This window comes from Ctenopharyngodon idella, chromosome 1 (assembly GCF_019924925.1).
Source record: "Ctenopharyngodon idella isolate HZGC_01 chromosome 1, HZGC01, whole genome shotgun sequence".
NCBI lineage: Eukaryota > Metazoa > Chordata > Actinopteri > Cypriniformes > Xenocyprididae > Ctenopharyngodon > Ctenopharyngodon idella.
Window position 1 is genome coordinate 22,416,215 of NC_067220.1, and position 18,635 is coordinate 22,434,849.

The 18,635-nt window shown below is 36.4% G+C and overlaps 1 protein-coding gene and 2 long non-coding RNA genes across 3 annotated transcripts; 1 reads left to right on the plus strand and 2 right to left on the minus strand.

Moving 5' to 3' along the window:
- Window positions 1-585: 585 nt before the first annotated feature.
- Window positions 586-2,674, minus strand: LOC127512666 (uncharacterized). The gene is made up of 4 exons (XR_007930239.1): window positions 2,539-2,674; window positions 2,154-2,226; window positions 1,315-2,030; window positions 586-1,191 (listed from the first exon to the last, which is right to left on the minus strand). It is a non-coding gene; the product is annotated as an uncharacterized LOC127512666 (long non-coding RNA).
- A 649-nt stretch (window positions 2,675-3,323) lies between these two features.
- On the plus strand, window positions 3,324-6,459 carry LOC127512676 (uncharacterized). The gene is made up of 2 exons (XR_007930241.1): window positions 3,324-5,766; window positions 5,856-6,459. It is a non-coding gene; the product is annotated as an uncharacterized LOC127512676 (long non-coding RNA).
- Window positions 6,460-9,304: 2,845 nt separating this feature from the next.
- On the minus strand, window positions 9,305-18,538 carry gpank1 (G patch domain and ankyrin repeats 1). The gene is made up of 5 exons (XM_051893688.1): window positions 18,389-18,538; window positions 17,910-18,164; window positions 16,502-16,776; window positions 15,566-15,681; window positions 9,305-10,061 (listed from the first exon to the last, which is right to left on the minus strand). Exons 2-5 carry the CDS (start codon window positions 18,100-18,102, stop codon window positions 9,611-9,613), a joined length of 1,035 nt encoding a protein of 344 aa, XP_051749648.1. The 5' UTR covers window positions 18,103-18,164; window positions 18,389-18,538; the 3' UTR covers window positions 9,305-9,610.
- Between the last annotated feature and the right edge of the window lie 97 nt (window positions 18,539-18,635).

Here is an 18,635-nt window from a genome sequence, read left to right on the forward strand (position 1 = left end):
TCAGTATAAGTGAGAAAACATTTTAAAGGAGTGACTGTACCCCTAGGCGCAACAAGGAGGAAGTTCTGAATTTGAGTAAAAGGCACATTGTGTGTTTTACAACTCCCTCTGGTGGACAAGCTCATGTAGACTAGAGGAGGGTTGTGTGACAAAAAGCAGTAGTGAAGCCTCTCGTTAAGTACAATGCATAAAGTAGTGCTTATGGAAATTCTGGACTGTCTTAATATAAAACTCTACAGAAGCTGGTTTGTGACTTGCCACATTAATATAGAAAACTGATGTGCTGATTCAACTATTGGATAATATTTTTTGTTATTTTACTTTGATTGTGGTCAAAGTTGGAACTTTAAAAAAAAAAAAAAAATTAGACTGCAAGATAAAGGAATGAGTCAACAACTGGAGGGTTCACAGTGCTGTTCTTCCATAGTGTGCCTGACACTGTGCTCCAGGAAAACTGCCCAGCTTGAAAAGACTCCTGAGACTCCTGATGATGACTTGATGATCCTGAGGATTTCCACCAACCCTAAAACTTACAGGTCTGGTATTTGTAAAATGTATGGCATTGACAAAACACAGAACACAACATACCTAGACAAGAAACATTTTATTTAAATTTTTGCCTCATAATTAAAGTGGAATTGTATCCCATGAATACATTTTCAACATGGCACAAATGACAAAGTTCACTGCAAGTCATGTGAGGTCCATTTCAATGGTGGCTATATATGAAGTACAGTATATGACCCTTGAAAGCATTTTTTTTTTTTTTTTTTTTTTTTTTAGCAACTCTACTTTTTATGCATGTAAAATGTATTTATGGACTAAAGACTTTCAAAGAAATGTCAAAAACAATAAAGCACATAAAAGGTTTACTAAAACAATTATATAGGCTATTATATACATTTAGATGGGCCTAAGTTTTTAGTTTTTTTACATTAAGTAGTCGTAAGGATTAAACAGAAAATGCATTGAAACAATGTAATCTATAATTATGATAAATTCTTCCTTATAAGTCATTAAGAAAATGAATGCCTCTTTTACTTTTCCACATAAGTTTGTGCATTTTTGAGAAAATACAGAGTATTTTACAGAGTCAGCACATTAAAGCACGTCATGAGTAAAGAAGCCATCAGACTCAGTAAACTGAAACTCGGGAAACTTGAAGATGATCCTTTAGATTCTTCAGATACGCTTTAGACAGAAAAGAGAAAATTCACGTCAGGCTTATTTTAGTCATGCTCAGTTCATCATAAATTAGTATTAATTTAACATGAGTTTTATACAATCAAATAAATCTTTACTGCCCTCTCTTACCTGACAAGACCACTGCAGTTGGAGGAGTTGTGAAAGTGTGAATGCATTAAGGTGATCTCTTTATAATAATCATTACTTGTGCTAATAGTCCTGATATTCGTAACTGTGAAAACTTCAGTGGGTGATATTAGCAGCTCTATGTCATCTGAGCTACACATTTCTTCAAGGTTGATCACAGAACAGGAACTGATATTGAAAACAGTCCCAATGTCATCACCTAACATTGCATCTTCAACTGCATCAGTAAATTCCAGTTTTGCTGTAGAAAATTTCTCAAAACGTACTTTGTCCCCAATTTTGGTGCTATATTCCTCCTGTTTGCCAAAGTACACTGTAAAACAATCGTTTTGGAGTTGCATGGCATCTGTCAGCAGGAAGAAAAAAGATTTGAAAGGAAAATCATCTCGGTAAGTTGAACTGCCCCTGCTTTTAGTTTGAACCAGCTTTTTTAAAAAAATTTTACGAATTTTAGAATCAGCTTCAGCATAGCTCTTTAGTGCAGTCATGTGCTCCGCTGTAGCCTCTGGAATGGCTATCTTACATGTTGCTTTATCTTTCCACAAAGTCTTAAAATCTGTATTGTTATTAAGCTCTGTACGCAGCAAACCTCCAGGTTTTGTGACCATTTGCAGCATCTCTTTCCGACAATTGTAGAATGAGTAATCTGGAACTTCAGGAAACATGCCCATGTGTATCACCTCTCCAGGCACCACAGCCTGAAAGCACAAGAAAATTTGGAGGGAAAAAAATCAAATAGTTATAAGCTTCACAAAGTTTAATGACTTCTCTAAGTTAAACAGTTTAAAGTAGTGATTATAAATGTTCAATGGAGAGCTTACTGTGTACAAGAGCACCAGGAGAAATGTTGGAAACTGCAAACTTCCCATTGTATAAGTTGGTATGTGCACAAGTCTGGGCAAAGATAACATGGACAACAAGCTAAAAATAAGGTTGGTGAATTCATGCTTGACAAAAATATATTTTAAAAAAGCATCCTTTTCAGCACTGACAGAACAAAAGCACAAACCCATAAAAAAAACAGCGAGGTAAAAATTAACATGAAACACAAATTGTGATATCCCAAAAAATAATTGTTGTGCATGGTACGTGCATTTGATGTTGTCAGAAACATCTGCCTAAAACCAATGGCTGATAACTCTGATGTGATCAATAAACAAAAACAAAAAAATCTAACAAAGACAAAGTGAATAACGCAGTACTCACCGTCTTAAGATGCCTGGTATTTTTAAGGTTGGTTAAACATGGAGAAAGTAAAAAGACTGAATTGCGGGGTGTCCACAAACTGAAAAGAAAAGCAAATGACAGGAAAGCTTATCAGGGCTGTGCTCTGCCTTTTCCTTCCTGTATTTTTCTTCACTAAGGTGATCAGCACTGAGCAGAATCACACAGTAGAACATTTTTTTAAAAAAACACACGAAGTATACAACAATTGTATAAAAAAGGTTGTGTGATGGTATTGTAGGTGTAATGTGGTAGACTAATAATTGTCAGCCATGTGCAGAGATTTTATTATTGTATTATTAATAATGAATTGATACCCTGTCCACTAATCTTCAGTATATTTGCTTAAGTTTAGAAAAGAAAAAAAGAAAAAACTGCAACACTGCAACACTACTCATTTATCTGGTATCTGATTAGGACACCGGGTCCCTAATGAATGAACAATTAAAGAGTAAAAGAATATTAAAATTATCAAATATCTTAATTCATTAACAGAACTAAATTTATAATAATGCCTCTCTTGATTTTTAAATTATTTGAAATTGGAGACATATTAAGCATGGAGCTACAGTAGTAGCCAAAAGTGATGTCCAGATGGGATGTTTGTTTTTAATTACCCTATGTTAGAATAAACCATCAACATATGAGTAAAATATTATATATATATATATATATATATATATATATTTTTTTTTTTTTTTTTTTTTTTTTTTTTTTTAGTATTTAAGTAAACACTAAACTTGGTTAAGGTAATTATTTGGCAAAAAATCAAAATACTACATCTACAGGTTTTATTTTGTTATGAAAAAAAAAAAAAAAAAAAACAAGCTCACAGGAAATGCTCCTTACACACATCACTGCCTACAGATGTCTGCTCTATGAATATTCTGACCGTAACAGTCAATATTTGGAAACGCCCAAAAGTTGCCCCTTAGGAATACTCAGGGCCAAAGGAAGAACTGTAATACTGAATTTCCTTATGAGACTGAACACAAAGAAATTCTCAGAAACATACAGCATGCTAAAAAAAAATAAACCCACAAATTTGCATAGTGTCATGTGTATGTTCTGTTTAGCTCAGTTCTGTCTTGTCTGCATAAAGGCGGGTGCACACTATGCGACTTTGGCCACGATTTGGTCGTCTGAGACAAATTTTGAGAATCTTAAAAGATTCCTCTGATCCTAGGCTAAAATCTGTAGTCTTTGATCGTATAGTTGACATGTTCACCAACAGCCAATTAATGACCGCTGCGATCAAATGTCAGAAGATTTGGCGCACAGTCCAGCAGTGTGACTTCTCCTACGACGAACGTCAAATTGTCTTCGTTTTTCAAGACAAGCCGTGATCAAAGTTAACACTAGAGATTTTTTTTGTTAGTCACCATTTCAGTCCTGCGTGTAATGCAGCTCACAGTCACTGAACAATGCACATTGTGCGATTTATAATAGTCTTTTACGATTGTTGCTTGTCAGACTGTACGACATCTCAGCTGTCATTTATGTCAGACTGTACGACTGTACTTAAAAAGGAACGCGTGCATGAAAACTTTTCCGGAGTTTTATATCAACCCATACACGCGTAGTCCTAGTTACGACTTTGTAGCGTTCCAGGCAAGTCACGAAAAACTGCCTGAGTGTAAACACACCAGCATGGCGGACCATATGGGGCTTATGCTCATTTACAATTATTTCTATCGCCAAAGGTGCTTACTCCTTGCTTATTTGAGGGAAACGGAGGAGAAAAAACGGCACATAAAGCAAGATAAGCTGTTATACCTTTTATTTTACGTTATTTTACCGTGCACTTGCATAAACACCGCATCCATAGGGGCTGCCATTGTTGTTTCGCGGCATTAGTCACTATGGTTTTGGTGGATCCAAAATAGTCAATATTCATATTCATTCATTTTATTCATATTTTATGTTAATAAGTTATGGCTTATGATTTATCGATATTACTTTTGATTTCATATATTCATGTACTCCTTTATGGTTATTCTTCTATGCTTGCTATATTCAATTGTTCTTCAAAGTGTTCCAATATGACAGATCATGTTGACACGTTTGTGGTTAGATATTGGACGTCTGCCAAGTACTGCAGAAGCGATGTTTTCGGAATTAGTTGCTCGTTTGAACTCGATGTACCTTTGTATCAAAATATGTCCATTTCTATTTCTGCTGACATGTGATAATGCAAGATCTGCAAAATTCCCTAAAGGGTGTCAAAACAACCCCTATATCTTTTTTTTTTTTTTATCTAGTTTTAACATAATGGATAAATCCATTTGACCTTTTCTTATGAGAACAAAACATAAGTTTGAGTGGGATGTTTTCCTATATGCTTATGGTACAAAACGGACAGGGTCTTTAATAGTTTAGCTTTTTTCCTTTGCTTCTCTTTGCTCTTCTACTTCTTCTCTTCTATCTCTCATTTCATTCTGCAAATGCTTTAATTTTGTTCCTTCTTTCTGTATACTCTGATCTTCATCTATTAGATACAATACTCTGGATTTTACAATACTCTAAATTTTATTATTAACTGTTAATTACTTAATGAATTTATTTGTCTCTATAATTTTTAATTAATAAATTTGTTATTCCTTATTCAAATTTGATCTCTGACATAATCATTGCTGGACTGCCTGGATCTCATTTTCTCAAGTTTTTGCATCAGGTTTCTAATTAGTTAAGTCTTGTCAGCTATTCCCATTTAGTTTCCTCATTCTCTGTGTATTAAGTTCCTGCCTGTTTCCTGTTCATTGTCGGTTATTGTTTGTGTGTTACTCCTGTTGCACTTCCGCCTGCTTGTTGAATTAAACTTTGTTTATTATTGTGAATCTGCATTTGTCTACCTTCATCCCATGACACATAGGAGATCTAAAAAAAATAGCCACCTTGTCCAAACTTCTCTAAAATCTATGAGCCTCCCTCTCCCTACTCCCTTTCCTTTTCAAGTCACTGAAAGTAAACTAAAAATGTCTATTTACCACATAATAAGGTAGTGAGCAAAAGTGATGTCCAGCTTAGGAAAATTGACATCTTCACTCTTTTTTCACATTTTATTAAATATTTGTTAAAATTTTGTAATTGTGCAGTTTTTCATATTGTGCAGTTGTGAATCCACGTTTTAAGATGAGTTACACAACTGAAGACAGCATAACATCAATACAAGCCAGACTGAAATCTGGAATGATGACTGTGGCAGTGATGGTAATTATAATAGTGCTGCACTGTGATCTATATAGTGATTTGATTTGATTTGATTTGTTAAGGTTTTTTTTCTTCTATTTTGTGTGTAGATGTCTCCCCCAGAACCACCAGGAGAAAACACTGAGGGTGCTAAATGTACTCCAAAGAGAAAGAAGACAACGTTGGGTTGCTACTTTAAAACTATTGAACAAGACTTGCCAAGCCTACCTATCAACCAGAAACTAAGTGTAACTTGTGAGCTGCAGGCCTACTTACAGTCACACAACCTAGATAGTGAAGGGGATCCACTAAAATGGTGGAAGGAAAATGAAAAGGTCTACCCAAGGCTCTCAAAAGTGGGAAAGAAGTACTGGTGCATACCAGCCACAAGTTCCCCTTCAGAGAGGGCTTTTAGCATCCCTAAAAATGTATTATGTTGATAGGCTATTTCTAGCCAAAAACCTGTAACGTAACATACAAATACATGTAGGCTATAGAATTTGTGTATTCGTGATTGAAACATGTTTTTTCACATTGAACTTTTGTTATTTAATTTTGTTATTAACATTTGCCACGTGAAAGAGTCCCACTTTTATTTTTACCAGAATACATTTTCTTCAGAAATTTAAATGACTTTCAGAATTTATGTTCTGCTTATAACATGTATTATTTGGATGTAAAGTGAAATAAATATGCTGAAGTGAAATTTAAAAACGTTCTAAACTGACAGAATAATCACTCCTGGGGGCCAGATACTTTTTCCTCTTCATTTATATTGTTACGTCATTTATATTGTTACGTTTCCTCTGTGTATCCTGCTCTCCTCTGGCTCCTCCCACTCTTTTACTCTGGCATGCTGATTGCACCCCCAGCTGCACCTACTTAACAACTATGGCTGCGTTCCAGTTCATTTTTTTTATGCCCTTCTCTCGCTAACTTCCCTCAGTCTCGTTAACTTGGATGTACGTCATTGCTTACGTTGCACGCTCCCTCAGTCAAAATCAAGGGGTCAAGGGTCTTTCCATATAAACTTCACTCGTCCACTTCACGAAGTGGAACGCACTTCAAAATGGCGGCAGGGATTCCCCCGAGGGGAAGTGCTCAGGGAAGTTTGCGAGTGTGTGTCTAAAAGCGAAGTGGAATGCAGCCCAGGAGGGAAGCAGTGTAAAATCAGAGCAGAACTCTCAGCCAATGAGAATTTTTCTCCAGAGCATGATCTGTGTCCTGCCCAATCCAGTTGTTGAAGCTACTGTGCACCTTTGTGGATCTGTATGACTGTTTGCATTTTTCATTTACCTTTTCTTTTTTTTTTCTCTCCCCAAAATGCTTCACCACTTAAGTTGTTAATTCCGTTTTCTCCTGGTTTGTGGCTAAATCGGGTCAGAGCATACTTTTTTTTTTTTTTTGAAAGGCTTAGTAAGAATTTAACTCCCAAGGTAGACTAAACTTTTGTTTGTTATTTTGGTATTGCGCCCTCCTGAAGTATTTGTTTCCCTCCCAAGTTGTATGCTTTATTTACAAGAAATCTTGCTATACTTTGTGAGCCTTTAATTAAACTGTTAAAAAGACTTCTTGTGATGCTGTGGCAGGGCCCAGATGAATGCTCTCCTTAATCTTGTTAAGTTCTGCTCTTAAAAACCCTCTAGACACTTATAGGCCGTAACCACAGACACACACGGCTCCAGACTAACATTTGAGATCAACTAAATATTATTATTATTACATGTTTTGTCTCTTGGAAATGTGCATTTGACAGTAGCAGCAGCTTGAGGTGGGAGACAGATGTAAATTTATTTTCATTAACACAAACAGTAAAAATTAACAAGCTCATTTTTAAAGGGTAAAATTTAAATGATCTTAATGAGTTAAAACTCTACTCTTATTTAAATTAAAGGGTTAGTTCACCCAAAAAAATGAAATTTCTGTCATTAAGTACTCACCCTCATGTCGTCCCAAACCCTTAAGACATTTGTTCATCTTCGGAACACAAATTAAGATATTTTGAATGAAATCCGAGGGTTTCTGAAGCACACATAGGCAGCAACTTCATTGCATCTTTTGAGGTCCAGAAAGGTATTAAGACATTGTTAAAACAGTCAACGTGTCCTCAGTGGTACATCTTAATTTTACGTTTTACGTTGTTTGCACACAAAAAGTACTCTCGTCACTTTATAACATTATGGTTGAACCACTGTAGTCACATGGACTATTTTAACAATGTCTTTACTACCTTTCTCTACCTCAAAAGGTGCAATGACGTTGTTGCCTATGTGTGGTTCAGAAACCCTCGGATTTCATCAAAAATATGTAATTTGTGTTCCGAAAAAGAACGAAGGTCTTACAGGTCTGGGACGACATGAGGGTGAGTAAATTTCATTTTTGGGTGAACTAACCCTTTAACAACTGGTCTTCCATAGATCACCACAGGTAAAACCACACATGGCACCTCACTACCATGGTAAAAAGTAAAAATATTGTTTATGGTATTTCATCTAAACACATTGGGCCTCATTCATAATTTGTGCTTAAAACGGACCTTCCCGAAAACTCGACTCCAGATTCACAAGTGATCATAAACAACAGATTTGATAGTTAAACGTGTATATATTAATGAATTCCAATCATTTGTAAACAGGGCGTGTGCACACTCATTCACAATTAGCATAATCCCCGCCTATCAATTACAGCTAACTGGAATCTTCTGGACTCCTTTCTCATGTTTGGCTCCATTATATTGCATAAATGCAAAAGAGACTAATAGGCCATATGCCTATAATAAATAATATAAAAAAATAAATAAAACAATAAATATTAAATTAACCTGTCCTCCAAAGTGTTTTTAGTCAGCTGAAAAAAATGCCTGGTTCCTAACCCTAACGTCCAGCTAGGGGCGCTTGAGAGCGCCTTGGAGGCACAGCGTTTTTCCAGCTGAGATTCTTGGTTGCTATGATCTGGAATATCCATGGCAGTAACGTGTTACTAGTATCTCATTTTGAAGAATATTACTGAATTTTATATTATAATGCAATAATTATGTGTGGCGGGCCTAAGCATGTCACACGAGTCCTGAAAAGTGAAGCCAAAGCGTCTTGATCGCCCCCAGGTGGCTGGATGCAGTATAGGTCATAAACCCCGCCCTCTCCATGCATTGGAATCAGACATGAGACATACTAAACAATTCAAAAATCAAATTACACATCAAATATTTCTGTCATTTTAGGCGTTTTTTTTTATTTTTATTTTTTTTATCATGTTTATGTTAGTTCAAGTGGTCTTTTCTTTAAATAAGTTTTTTTGTTGTTGTTATTTAATTTGATGCTATAAAAAAAAGCAGGTTCTGACAGACAAGGGTTAAACCTAGTTCCAGACTAAAATGCATGTTTGAGCTGTTTTAACTGAAAGCAACTTGCACTGTCATATCTTAAAATGTGTCAGTGCCATTGTTTTGTCTAATGTGTAATGAGTGTCATGAGAAAGTACAGGAACCAAATGCATTAAAACAGAATGCAAAAGATAATTCAAAATTTGAGTTTGATAACATTAAATACAAAAAATCATGTAAATATAAAAAATGCATGTTTAATCATGTTTTCTAATCCAATTATATAAATGTAATTTGTTGACAACTTTTTTTTAAAGTGTCATCCAGGTTCTATTTATTGTCCGACAACTGTATTGTCCTCTGTAAACACATTTATACTCTTTTCTCTCTCCCCCCCAAGACACCACTTAGGCTGAATAAAATGTGTTACTCCCAAAGCAACAGTTTGTTTACTTTTCTGAAAATGCTGAACAAACAAACCACTGATTTTCACTGAAAAATAAAAAGTTTGTGTTATGAAATTTCACACAGAGCCATGGTAGGTCAGAAGTCAAAGTTAAATGAAGAACGGTAGTCTCTCTCCCATATCTTGTCTCTCTCTTCTTTCCTCTTAAGTTGTTTGGCACTGAGCGTTGTTTCTCTCTGCTGTCTCAGTCTTTTTTCTTTATGCATGTGTTGCACTGCCTGAGGATCTTTGGCCTTGAAGTGAGTGACTTTAGGCTGCGGGGTCACACCATATCCCAGTCCCGCCTGATCTCTCTTTAATACTGTGCTTACTGGGTTTTTGCGGCCGGAATGGACAGGTCCAAGACCAGAGGAGGGGTCCCACCCTAAGCGGAGCATCATTTTATAGCTAGTGCTGGAAGAGGGCAGGCAGTATTGAGGGGTGGCTGGGGGGCGGAGCTCACTGAACTGATGCAGTGTGGACCTGTTGTGTGCTTCAGTACTGTCTGTGTAATGCACAGCACACACATTACACCACTGAGAATGAACACTGTGGAAACAGACACACATAAGTATAAATAGGTATAAAAAACTAAGACTTATTAGATAGAATTTTAGACGGTACTTAATATTTTTGCCTTTTATAAATATAATGGAACATCATGTCAAATATGTTATACATGGGAAATAATATACTCAAATAAAAAGCACAGCATTGAGCATGTTTACTGTACATACACACTGATAACCTGGAAATGCAAGTAAACTGCATTTACATGACTGTGACTCCATTTGTTTTGTAAATTTTGATGTTAAATAAGCAGTATCTTTTCTAATGAAAACATTTTTTATATTTTCATGGTTCAAGGAAGAGTCGGTGTTTGTGATATTTCCTAATCCCCCACCACAAAACGCTCGCTCTGTCTGGATGTGTTTAAATCGACAGTAAGGATGCTTTCCTGTCACATATCACACATGCACACTGTAATAAACCGACAGAATGCAGAATGTGTTAGCACGCCAGGCGAAATCGGGTAAGGGGCAAACATCTAGCTGTGTTGACTGGTTTATTCTTAAGCCGTTTATGACCTTACTCTGATAAAGGAAAACTGGTTAATGCATTTACATGACCACATGCAGGACCAGATTTATGCATAGGCATTCTAGGCATGTGCCTATGTTTGCACATCCAGGGGGGGCCCCAATTACAATTAGGAGAAATAATATATTTTTTAAATTATTAATAATAATAATAATAATAATATCTCACTTAGTTTATTATTAAATTAATAAACTTTAAAATATTGTCACTGTTTAGGCAGAAACCTCATATCATACCATATTTTGTCATTTTATTTTTTATTACTATTGGTCACCCTTTACATATATCTGTGGGTTTTGTACATTTTTAACCAATGAAAAGTATTTAAAAAGAGCTTGTGCCTAAACTCGTAATTCCATTGGCTCTTCAAACTGTCGGTAAAACCTCATAACTACACCATGACTCTATCGTCAATAAGTGCTGCACGCAGTTTGCAAGGGTAAATAAAACTGGTTGTTTGAATAAGTACAGCATTGTCTTTACTCAAGAAACACTCAAGCCTTTATATATAAAGTGTATGTATATTATTATATATATTATATTATATATATATATATATATATATATATATATATATATATATATACACACACACACACACATACAGTGGGTACGGAAAGTATTCAGACCCCCTTAAATTTTTCACTCTTTGTTATATTGCAGCCATTTGCTAAAATCATTTAAGTTCATTTTTTTTCCTCATTAATGTACACACAGCACCCCATATTGACAGAAAAACACAGAATTGTTGACATTTTTGCAGATTTATTAAAAAAGAAAAACTAAAATATAACATGGTCCTAAGTATTCAGACCCTTTGCTGTGACACTCATATATTTAACTCAGGTGCTGTCCATTTCTTCTGATAATCCTTGAGATGGTTCTACACCTTCATTTGAGTCCAGCTGTGTTTGATTATACTGATTGGACTTGATTAGGAAAGCCACACACCTGTCTATATAAGACCTTACAGCTCACAGTGCATGTCAGAGCAAATGAGAATCATGAGGTCAAAGGAACTGCCTGAAGAGCTCAGACACAGAATTGTGGCAAGGCACAGATCTGGCCAAGGTTACAAAAAAAATTTCTGCTGCACTTAAGGTTCCTAAGAGCACAGTGGCCTCCATAATCCTTAAATGGTAGACGTTTGGGACGACCAGAACCCTTCCTAGAGCTGGCCGTCCGGCCAAACTGAGCTATTGGGGGAGAAGAGCCTTGGTGAGAGAGGTAAAGAAGAACCCAAAGATCACTGTGGCTGAGCTCCAGAGATGCAGTTGGGAGATGGGAGAAAGTTGTAGAAAGTCAACCATCACTGCAGCCCTCCACCAGTCGGGGCTTTATGGCAGAGTGGCCCGACGGAAGCCTCTCCTCAGTGCAAGACACATGAAAGCCCACATGGAGTTTGCTAAAGATGGTGAGAAATAAGATTTTCTGGTCTGATGAGACCAAGATAGAACATGTTGGCCTTAATTCTAAGCGGTATGTGTGGAGAAAACCAGGCACTGCTCATCACCTGTCCAATACAGTCCCAACAGTGAAGCATGGTGGTGGCAGCATCATGCTGTGGGGGTGTTTTTCAGCTGCAGGGACAGGACGACTGGTTGCAATCGAGGGAAAGATGAATGCGGCCAAGTACAGGGATATCCTGGATGAAAACCTTCTCCAGAGTGCTCAGGACCTCAGACTGGGCCGAAGGTTTACCTTCCAACAAGACAATGACCCTAAGCACACAGCTAAAATAACGAAGGAGTGGCTTCACAACAACTCCGTGACTGTTCTTGAATGGCCCAGCCAGAGCCCTGACTTAAACCCAATTGAGCATCTCTGGAGAGACCTAAAAATGGCTGTTCACCAACGTTTACCATCCAACCTGACAGAACTGGAGAGGATCTGCAAGAAGGAATGGCAGAGGATCCCCAAATCCAGCTGTGAAAAACTTGTTGCATCTTTCCCAAAAAGACTCATGGCTGTATTAGATCAAAAGGGTGCTTCTACTAAATACTGAGCAAAGGGTTTGAATACTTAGGACCATGTGATATTTCAGTTTTTCTTTTTTTAATAAATATGCAAAAATGTCAACAACTCTGTGTTTTTCTGTCAATATGGGGCGCTGTGTGTACATTAATGAGGAAAAAAAATGAACTTAAATGATTTTAGCAAATGGCTGCAATATAACAAAGAGTGAAAAATTTAAGGGGGTCTGAATACTTTCCGTACCCACTGTATATATAAAGGCTAATGTTTTATGTATTTGAGTAGTCTAGAATTTGCCATCGAGTAATAGCCAATACGGTCCTAAATAGTCTGTTCATAGCACTTCATATTTTATTACAAGATTTTGGCCAAATGACAGAAAAAAAAGAAAAAAAGAAGAAAAAAAAACTCTTCACCCACATAGCTACAGTAAATTTTATAACCTGTGAGTTGATGAAAATGCAATGCGATGCACTTATTGCCTCAGACGCGGCTCTTCTAATGACAAAAAATCCTTTTGCCTATGTCACAATATGAGATAATCCAGGCCCTGACCACATTCACCGTCGGCTTATTAAAGGGTCATGAAACCCCAAAACACATTTTTTGAGATGTTAACAGATATGCACAGGCTGCACATCACAGAAAACACTAAAAACACTCATTTTAATAATAAGTGGGAACTGGTTATTTTTTGCATTTTTCAAACCAATTTCGTTCTTCCGGGTTGAAAAGCAAAATTGAGGCAACATCACGGAATTTGACGTACTGTATAAGTGTGCCTCCGGAGTGTGTGACCGAGTATGTCACCCGGTTCTGAGCGCTTCTCTGTATTTATTCATGAGAATGAACTCTTTCAACCCAATCACTGCGCTGTATTACGCATAAGATCGCATTACAGCGGAGAATTCAAACACCATGTAACAGCATGCAGAGCGCGCATGAGAGCGGTTTATGCACGGAATACCGCAACAAGTTTAACAACGCTCGCAATGTGGATTAAAAGTGCATCCTATACGGACGGGAGTAGGCGTGTTTCAAGTTTTTATAGACATATTTCACATACTCTAAACATGAACCAGTACCGTGTATGCGACTATACATTTAATCACATCTTCATTTATGAAAATATATGTGCAAATAAGGACACTGATTCAACCGTTTTTCTTCTCCGTGGTCATACTTTAATATTCATCTGTCTATATAATGAGTGTGCTGCAGGTCTGTGCTTTTTGGTTGTTTTCTCCCCTTTTCCCACCCACTACTCTCCCACTTTTCCACAGATTTAAGCGCCCATTTCTAGAGACTTTTTCAACTCAGAGGTGTGAACGACCAGGCTAAAGCAGGGGGTTTTCATTACACTTTAAAAGGTACACTATGGAAATTTTGGCCCTCTAGCGGTTAAAAACAAAACTGCATGCACTTTGCGGAAGAACATTGTTTTGGTTGTGCTTCGGCTCTGCTTGACTGTGCGGATGAATATGGTTATCCTACTGCTCATGAAACATTCACTACAAGGCTTAAGAGATAAAACCAGTTTGGAAGGAAAGAATCTCAAGCTGACTAGCTTAGGTTACAGTATCTATATACCCATAACGAACACTTAAAAATAAATTCCAAAAAGCCAAGCCAATGTTGATTCTCATTTTATTACAAGCTCTGTTGCATTCTCTTTTTGCCAGCAGACTCTCCTCTGTTCTGCGTTTTTTTTTTAAATGGGTGATACCCCAGAGGTTTGAGATTTACCATGCTCTATCAAACTTTCTCGATCGTTGTGACAACTAACCTATGCCATTCCCATACCATACAGAGCACGGGCAATGATGCATGTACACAAATACCCGCTAGTTCTAAAATATACACACTTATAATAGGCTTACCATAGTGAATCAGGGTAAGAAAAAAAAAACACTTTTTGGAAGAGAGAATGATGATGTGTACACACTCATGTGTGTAACAAAAAAAAGTTACATAGTGTACCTTTAAAGGGGTAATGAATCAAGAAATCAACTTTTCCTTGAGCTTTTGATATAAGAGGTCAGAGTTTCAGAACTGAAAACTAAAAACTTGTTAGTTCCATAAAAGCTTTTATTGACACCAGGCCCAGCGAACGACTGATCCCAGAATGTGCCTATCTTAGATAGGTGAAACCCTGCCTCCGCAGAAGAAATCAACGCCTACTTCATCATTGCAACGTTAGCCCCGCCCACTGGCCTGTTAGTGAGATGAGGAGGAGAGCACAGCGATACAGGACTAAAATAACATTACCTTTCAAAGGATCCTTATGCTAGGAATATGGTTATTTATTTTCAACAATGTGAATGTCTCAGTTGAGCTTTATTTATTAGTATTTGGTATTTCGCTGTGGATACTTTGGTAAATCAATCGCATTTCGGCGCAGGCTTTACAAACAGACTTTTACGGTATGGACTTGACAGTAACCCAAAAACATATTAGTAACTGTGTTACTCCTACTGTTCTAATGCCTGATCTGATATGTAATGATTCATACAGTCAGATATTCTTTGTCTATATGTCAGTAAATCAAACCAGTGACTAAATGGTCAACTTCACGTTGTTTCTGTTAGTAGGATGAAAATAATCTGTTATTCAAACAGTGATTAAATTATATCAAAGAACACTGGAGCTGTCAATCAAACAGCATGAGTTTCAGTGACTGAGTTCTGGACTCACGCCAAAACTCCCGTTTTATTCAACAAATCTCTTATATCGCGTTTGCACAGTTAGCTACGATGAAAGCATTCGTTAGTGTGCAGAAATTGAGTTTGAATGACAAGATCACTGCTTTAAAAAAAAAAACAAAGAAAACAAAAAAAACAAAACACAGTTCATGACCCCTTTAAGCCTAATTGGGTTAAAAACATGCATGCAAATGATAATGATAACTGTTATATTTAATTGTGAATTTCTGCTGTGTTTGCACATCTGGACACCAAGTTAACTGTAAACCATCTAACCTGTCTGCATTGTTTGTAGTAGGTGTGTGTGTAATCTCTGACACACTAAACTGCTCCAGTTCTCTAACTACATCCTGGTGACCTGCCAGCAGGGCCAGATCCCGAGCATCTCTGCCCTGAGAGAGAAAGAAAAAAGGAAGGTGACAAAACAAGAGGGAATGAGACAAAACAAGAAACAACCAGAGATAATGTTTAGGAAATGATTTGCAAAGTATTACATCAATAGGATTTTGAGTTTGAAGCAGAAGGACTAGTTTCCATTAGGGATCATCTCGATTGACTTAATTAGTTTAGCTTAAAGACATATAACTTTTTAAAGTCATTTTTATGAATATCAATGTATTGTGTAAATGCTTTACTTCCCTTGTTTTAAATGTTCATTTTCTCTTTTTGACATCCATTCAGTGGCACAGTAAAGGTTAATATCATTAAATAAAAAGAAAGTGCAATAAAGACAAAATACAATATATATATTAAATGAAAAACAAACTAAAATGAAACACTAAACATGAAACACTAAAAATTACTAATTGTAAATAAATTAAAAAAAAATGACAAAAGCACATAACAAAATTACTAAAAAGTTTTTACTACACCTCCCAGAGAAAACATCATATTATTATTAATAATATTAGTATTATTTTCTTATTAGTAATAATACACATAAGCCCAGTTGGGGTGTTAATGTGTAACTGATATTTCAAGTGCATAAATTATAATCAGATAAAAATAATCATCAAAAAACTACTTTAGTAGTTAGACTGGCCAACAGTACAATCTGATCTATTTATCTTCACTCCACTATCAATCAACTGACCATATTGACAAATTGTTAAATAAGTATAAGCCAATGGGGGGGAAAAAAGCAAATCATCCACTCTACTTTTTCAAAAAGGAAGAGGCAGAGAGATTTTTTCAGAATTTAATGTTATGCACCTCTTTGTCCACCACTCCCACCCAAGCAGCGCCGTGTTGCAGGAGCAGCCGGACAGCCTCTGTTTTTCCTGCCTTACTTGCACACATCACACCCGTCCAGTAAAAATCATCACGGAAGTTGACATCACAGCCACGCCGCAAGAGGTCCTTCAAGGCCCGAGTGTTGCCCTCCTGGGCACATCGGAGGAGTGTGTGTCCATCACGCTCTGAGGTGCTGACTGGTTGGATATAAGAAGCTTCTTGTCGTTGTGCTTCTCTTCTTCTTCGACTGGGTCCTCATGTCAAAAGATAATGGGTGATTATGTTAAAACTGTAGAGCATTGCATCTTAAACATCTACAATTATTATAAATATGCAAAGATTAAATTTATTAAAGCAGAATACTCATACTGCATAGAATTTTGGCAAGCAAAAGTACTGTATAGACTTATGTGCCAGAAAAGTGAACAGCCATCTTTAGTATTGTGGTTTAGTACTGTGTTAGAACTTACAGTTTTGGGGTAGCTCTGTATATTTCTATGGCATTGCTGTAGAAGAGTAATTACCTGGTAAAGTGGATTTACTTACTGTAGAGTTAACGAAAGCCATCATGAGCATTGTAATGTTTAATGAGGATGATAGTTTAGTGGGGGCATGGCTACATAAGGTCCATTTATGCAAAAGGCAGTTTAGTAGAAGCCACAATGTACCACTAATTGTGTAAATATATTTACGACAAATATCAACGTGACTTTAAATTTTATTTGCAATCAATTTGTAGAATCATACTATGTCTCATAATATATCAAATTATGAGACATAATTTAAACATATATGCTTGTAGACAAATTTTAAATGGAAAAATCCTTTAAGGATTTCAGTTTGAATGTTCTAACAGTTATGAAGTAACAAGCGCAAAGACTGCAAACAATTTTAAAATAAATTACAGAAACTAGGTCTATCATAATTTAGTTTTTCATGACCATTTCCCACTTTTTTGGGCCGCTTTTTGGTGCTGTCTTTAAAACATCTTTGTAAAATGGTTGCCGCAGATGCTAATATATTTAAAGAAAAATATGGTTAACCAATTCTTATCAGTGTTTAGAAATAATAGATGGGTAAATATTGGTGGTCATGTGTTAATGTGTTCATAAGCTTTGTTTCAAAAAACAGTGTTACTCAATATTTTCATAACGCTACACTATTATTCTAACTTTTATCAGTTTCAATCATCAGTTGTCAATGTAACAATGTGTCAGCTGATAACTAGATTTTTCATTTGACCTCTTTAACTTTCAAATCATGCAACTTCAGCTGAGTTGTGACCAGGTGAAATAAGAAGGAAACAAAATAAAAATTAAACAGTGCAGATCAGTTTTTTAGTTGCTGTGATGATAATTCTCAATCTACTTATTATATCCATCTCTACCTGCTCCTCTTCTCACTCTCCTTATGGTTGCTGCTTCTCCCTCTTTTGGCCTTTCTCCATCTCTGTCTTGTAGCAGGGTTTGGTAGAAGTCTCTGGCTTCCTCACCAGTAAGTGTTTGCTTGTCTTCTCTCTTTCTTTCTATCCAGAGAGTTTCCTCCTCTTTAGCTCTGGTAAAGTAGACTGGTTTGCTCATCTTTAACACAGTCTCTGCTAAAGAGTAAATATCTGAGAGATGATGGGGCTGCTGCTTTGAGACTAAAAACAAGAGAAAGAATAAGTTTAAAATACTGAATGCCCTCTCATTTTCAGGTCAGTTAAATGAACATCCTTGGATAATAATAGTGTTCTTAGTAATCGAGTTATGTGCTATTTAGCATTCCACAACTCAGAGAGATGTACAATAGGTACAATCTGTATAATTACATAAAATAAACAAAAATTAAATTAAAAAATATTCCAAGCGAATTTGGGACTAATACCTGCGTGAGCACATCCAGAAAAATGAAACAAACGATGATTAAAAAAAAAAAAAAAACTCCCACTAGACGTACGGTAAACACTGTGTTCCTCTTCTTATAGTGATGTTTATTGGCACCCATAGTGTACTATTGCCACCAACTGGTCTGGAGTATGAAGCGTTACAACTTCTGTGTGGACTCACAACATGTTCGTTTTTTTGTCGATGCCTTTTTTGAATAATGAACTGTTTAAATCACGATGCCTTAT

Coding starts and splice junctions, on each gene's coding strand:
- gpank1 (XM_051893688.1), bottom strand. CDS start 18,102: ATGAGCAAACCAGTCTACTTTACCAGAGCTAAAGAGGAGGAAACTCTC. Junction 15,682..16,501: donor TGGGAGTGGTGGACAAAGAG/GTGCATAACATT, acceptor TTTCTCTCTCAG/GGCAGAGATGCTCGGGATCT. Junction 10,062..15,565: donor ACTACAAACAATGCAGACAG/GTTAGATGGTTT, acceptor CTGTTTCCACAG/TGTTCATTCTCAGTGGTGTA.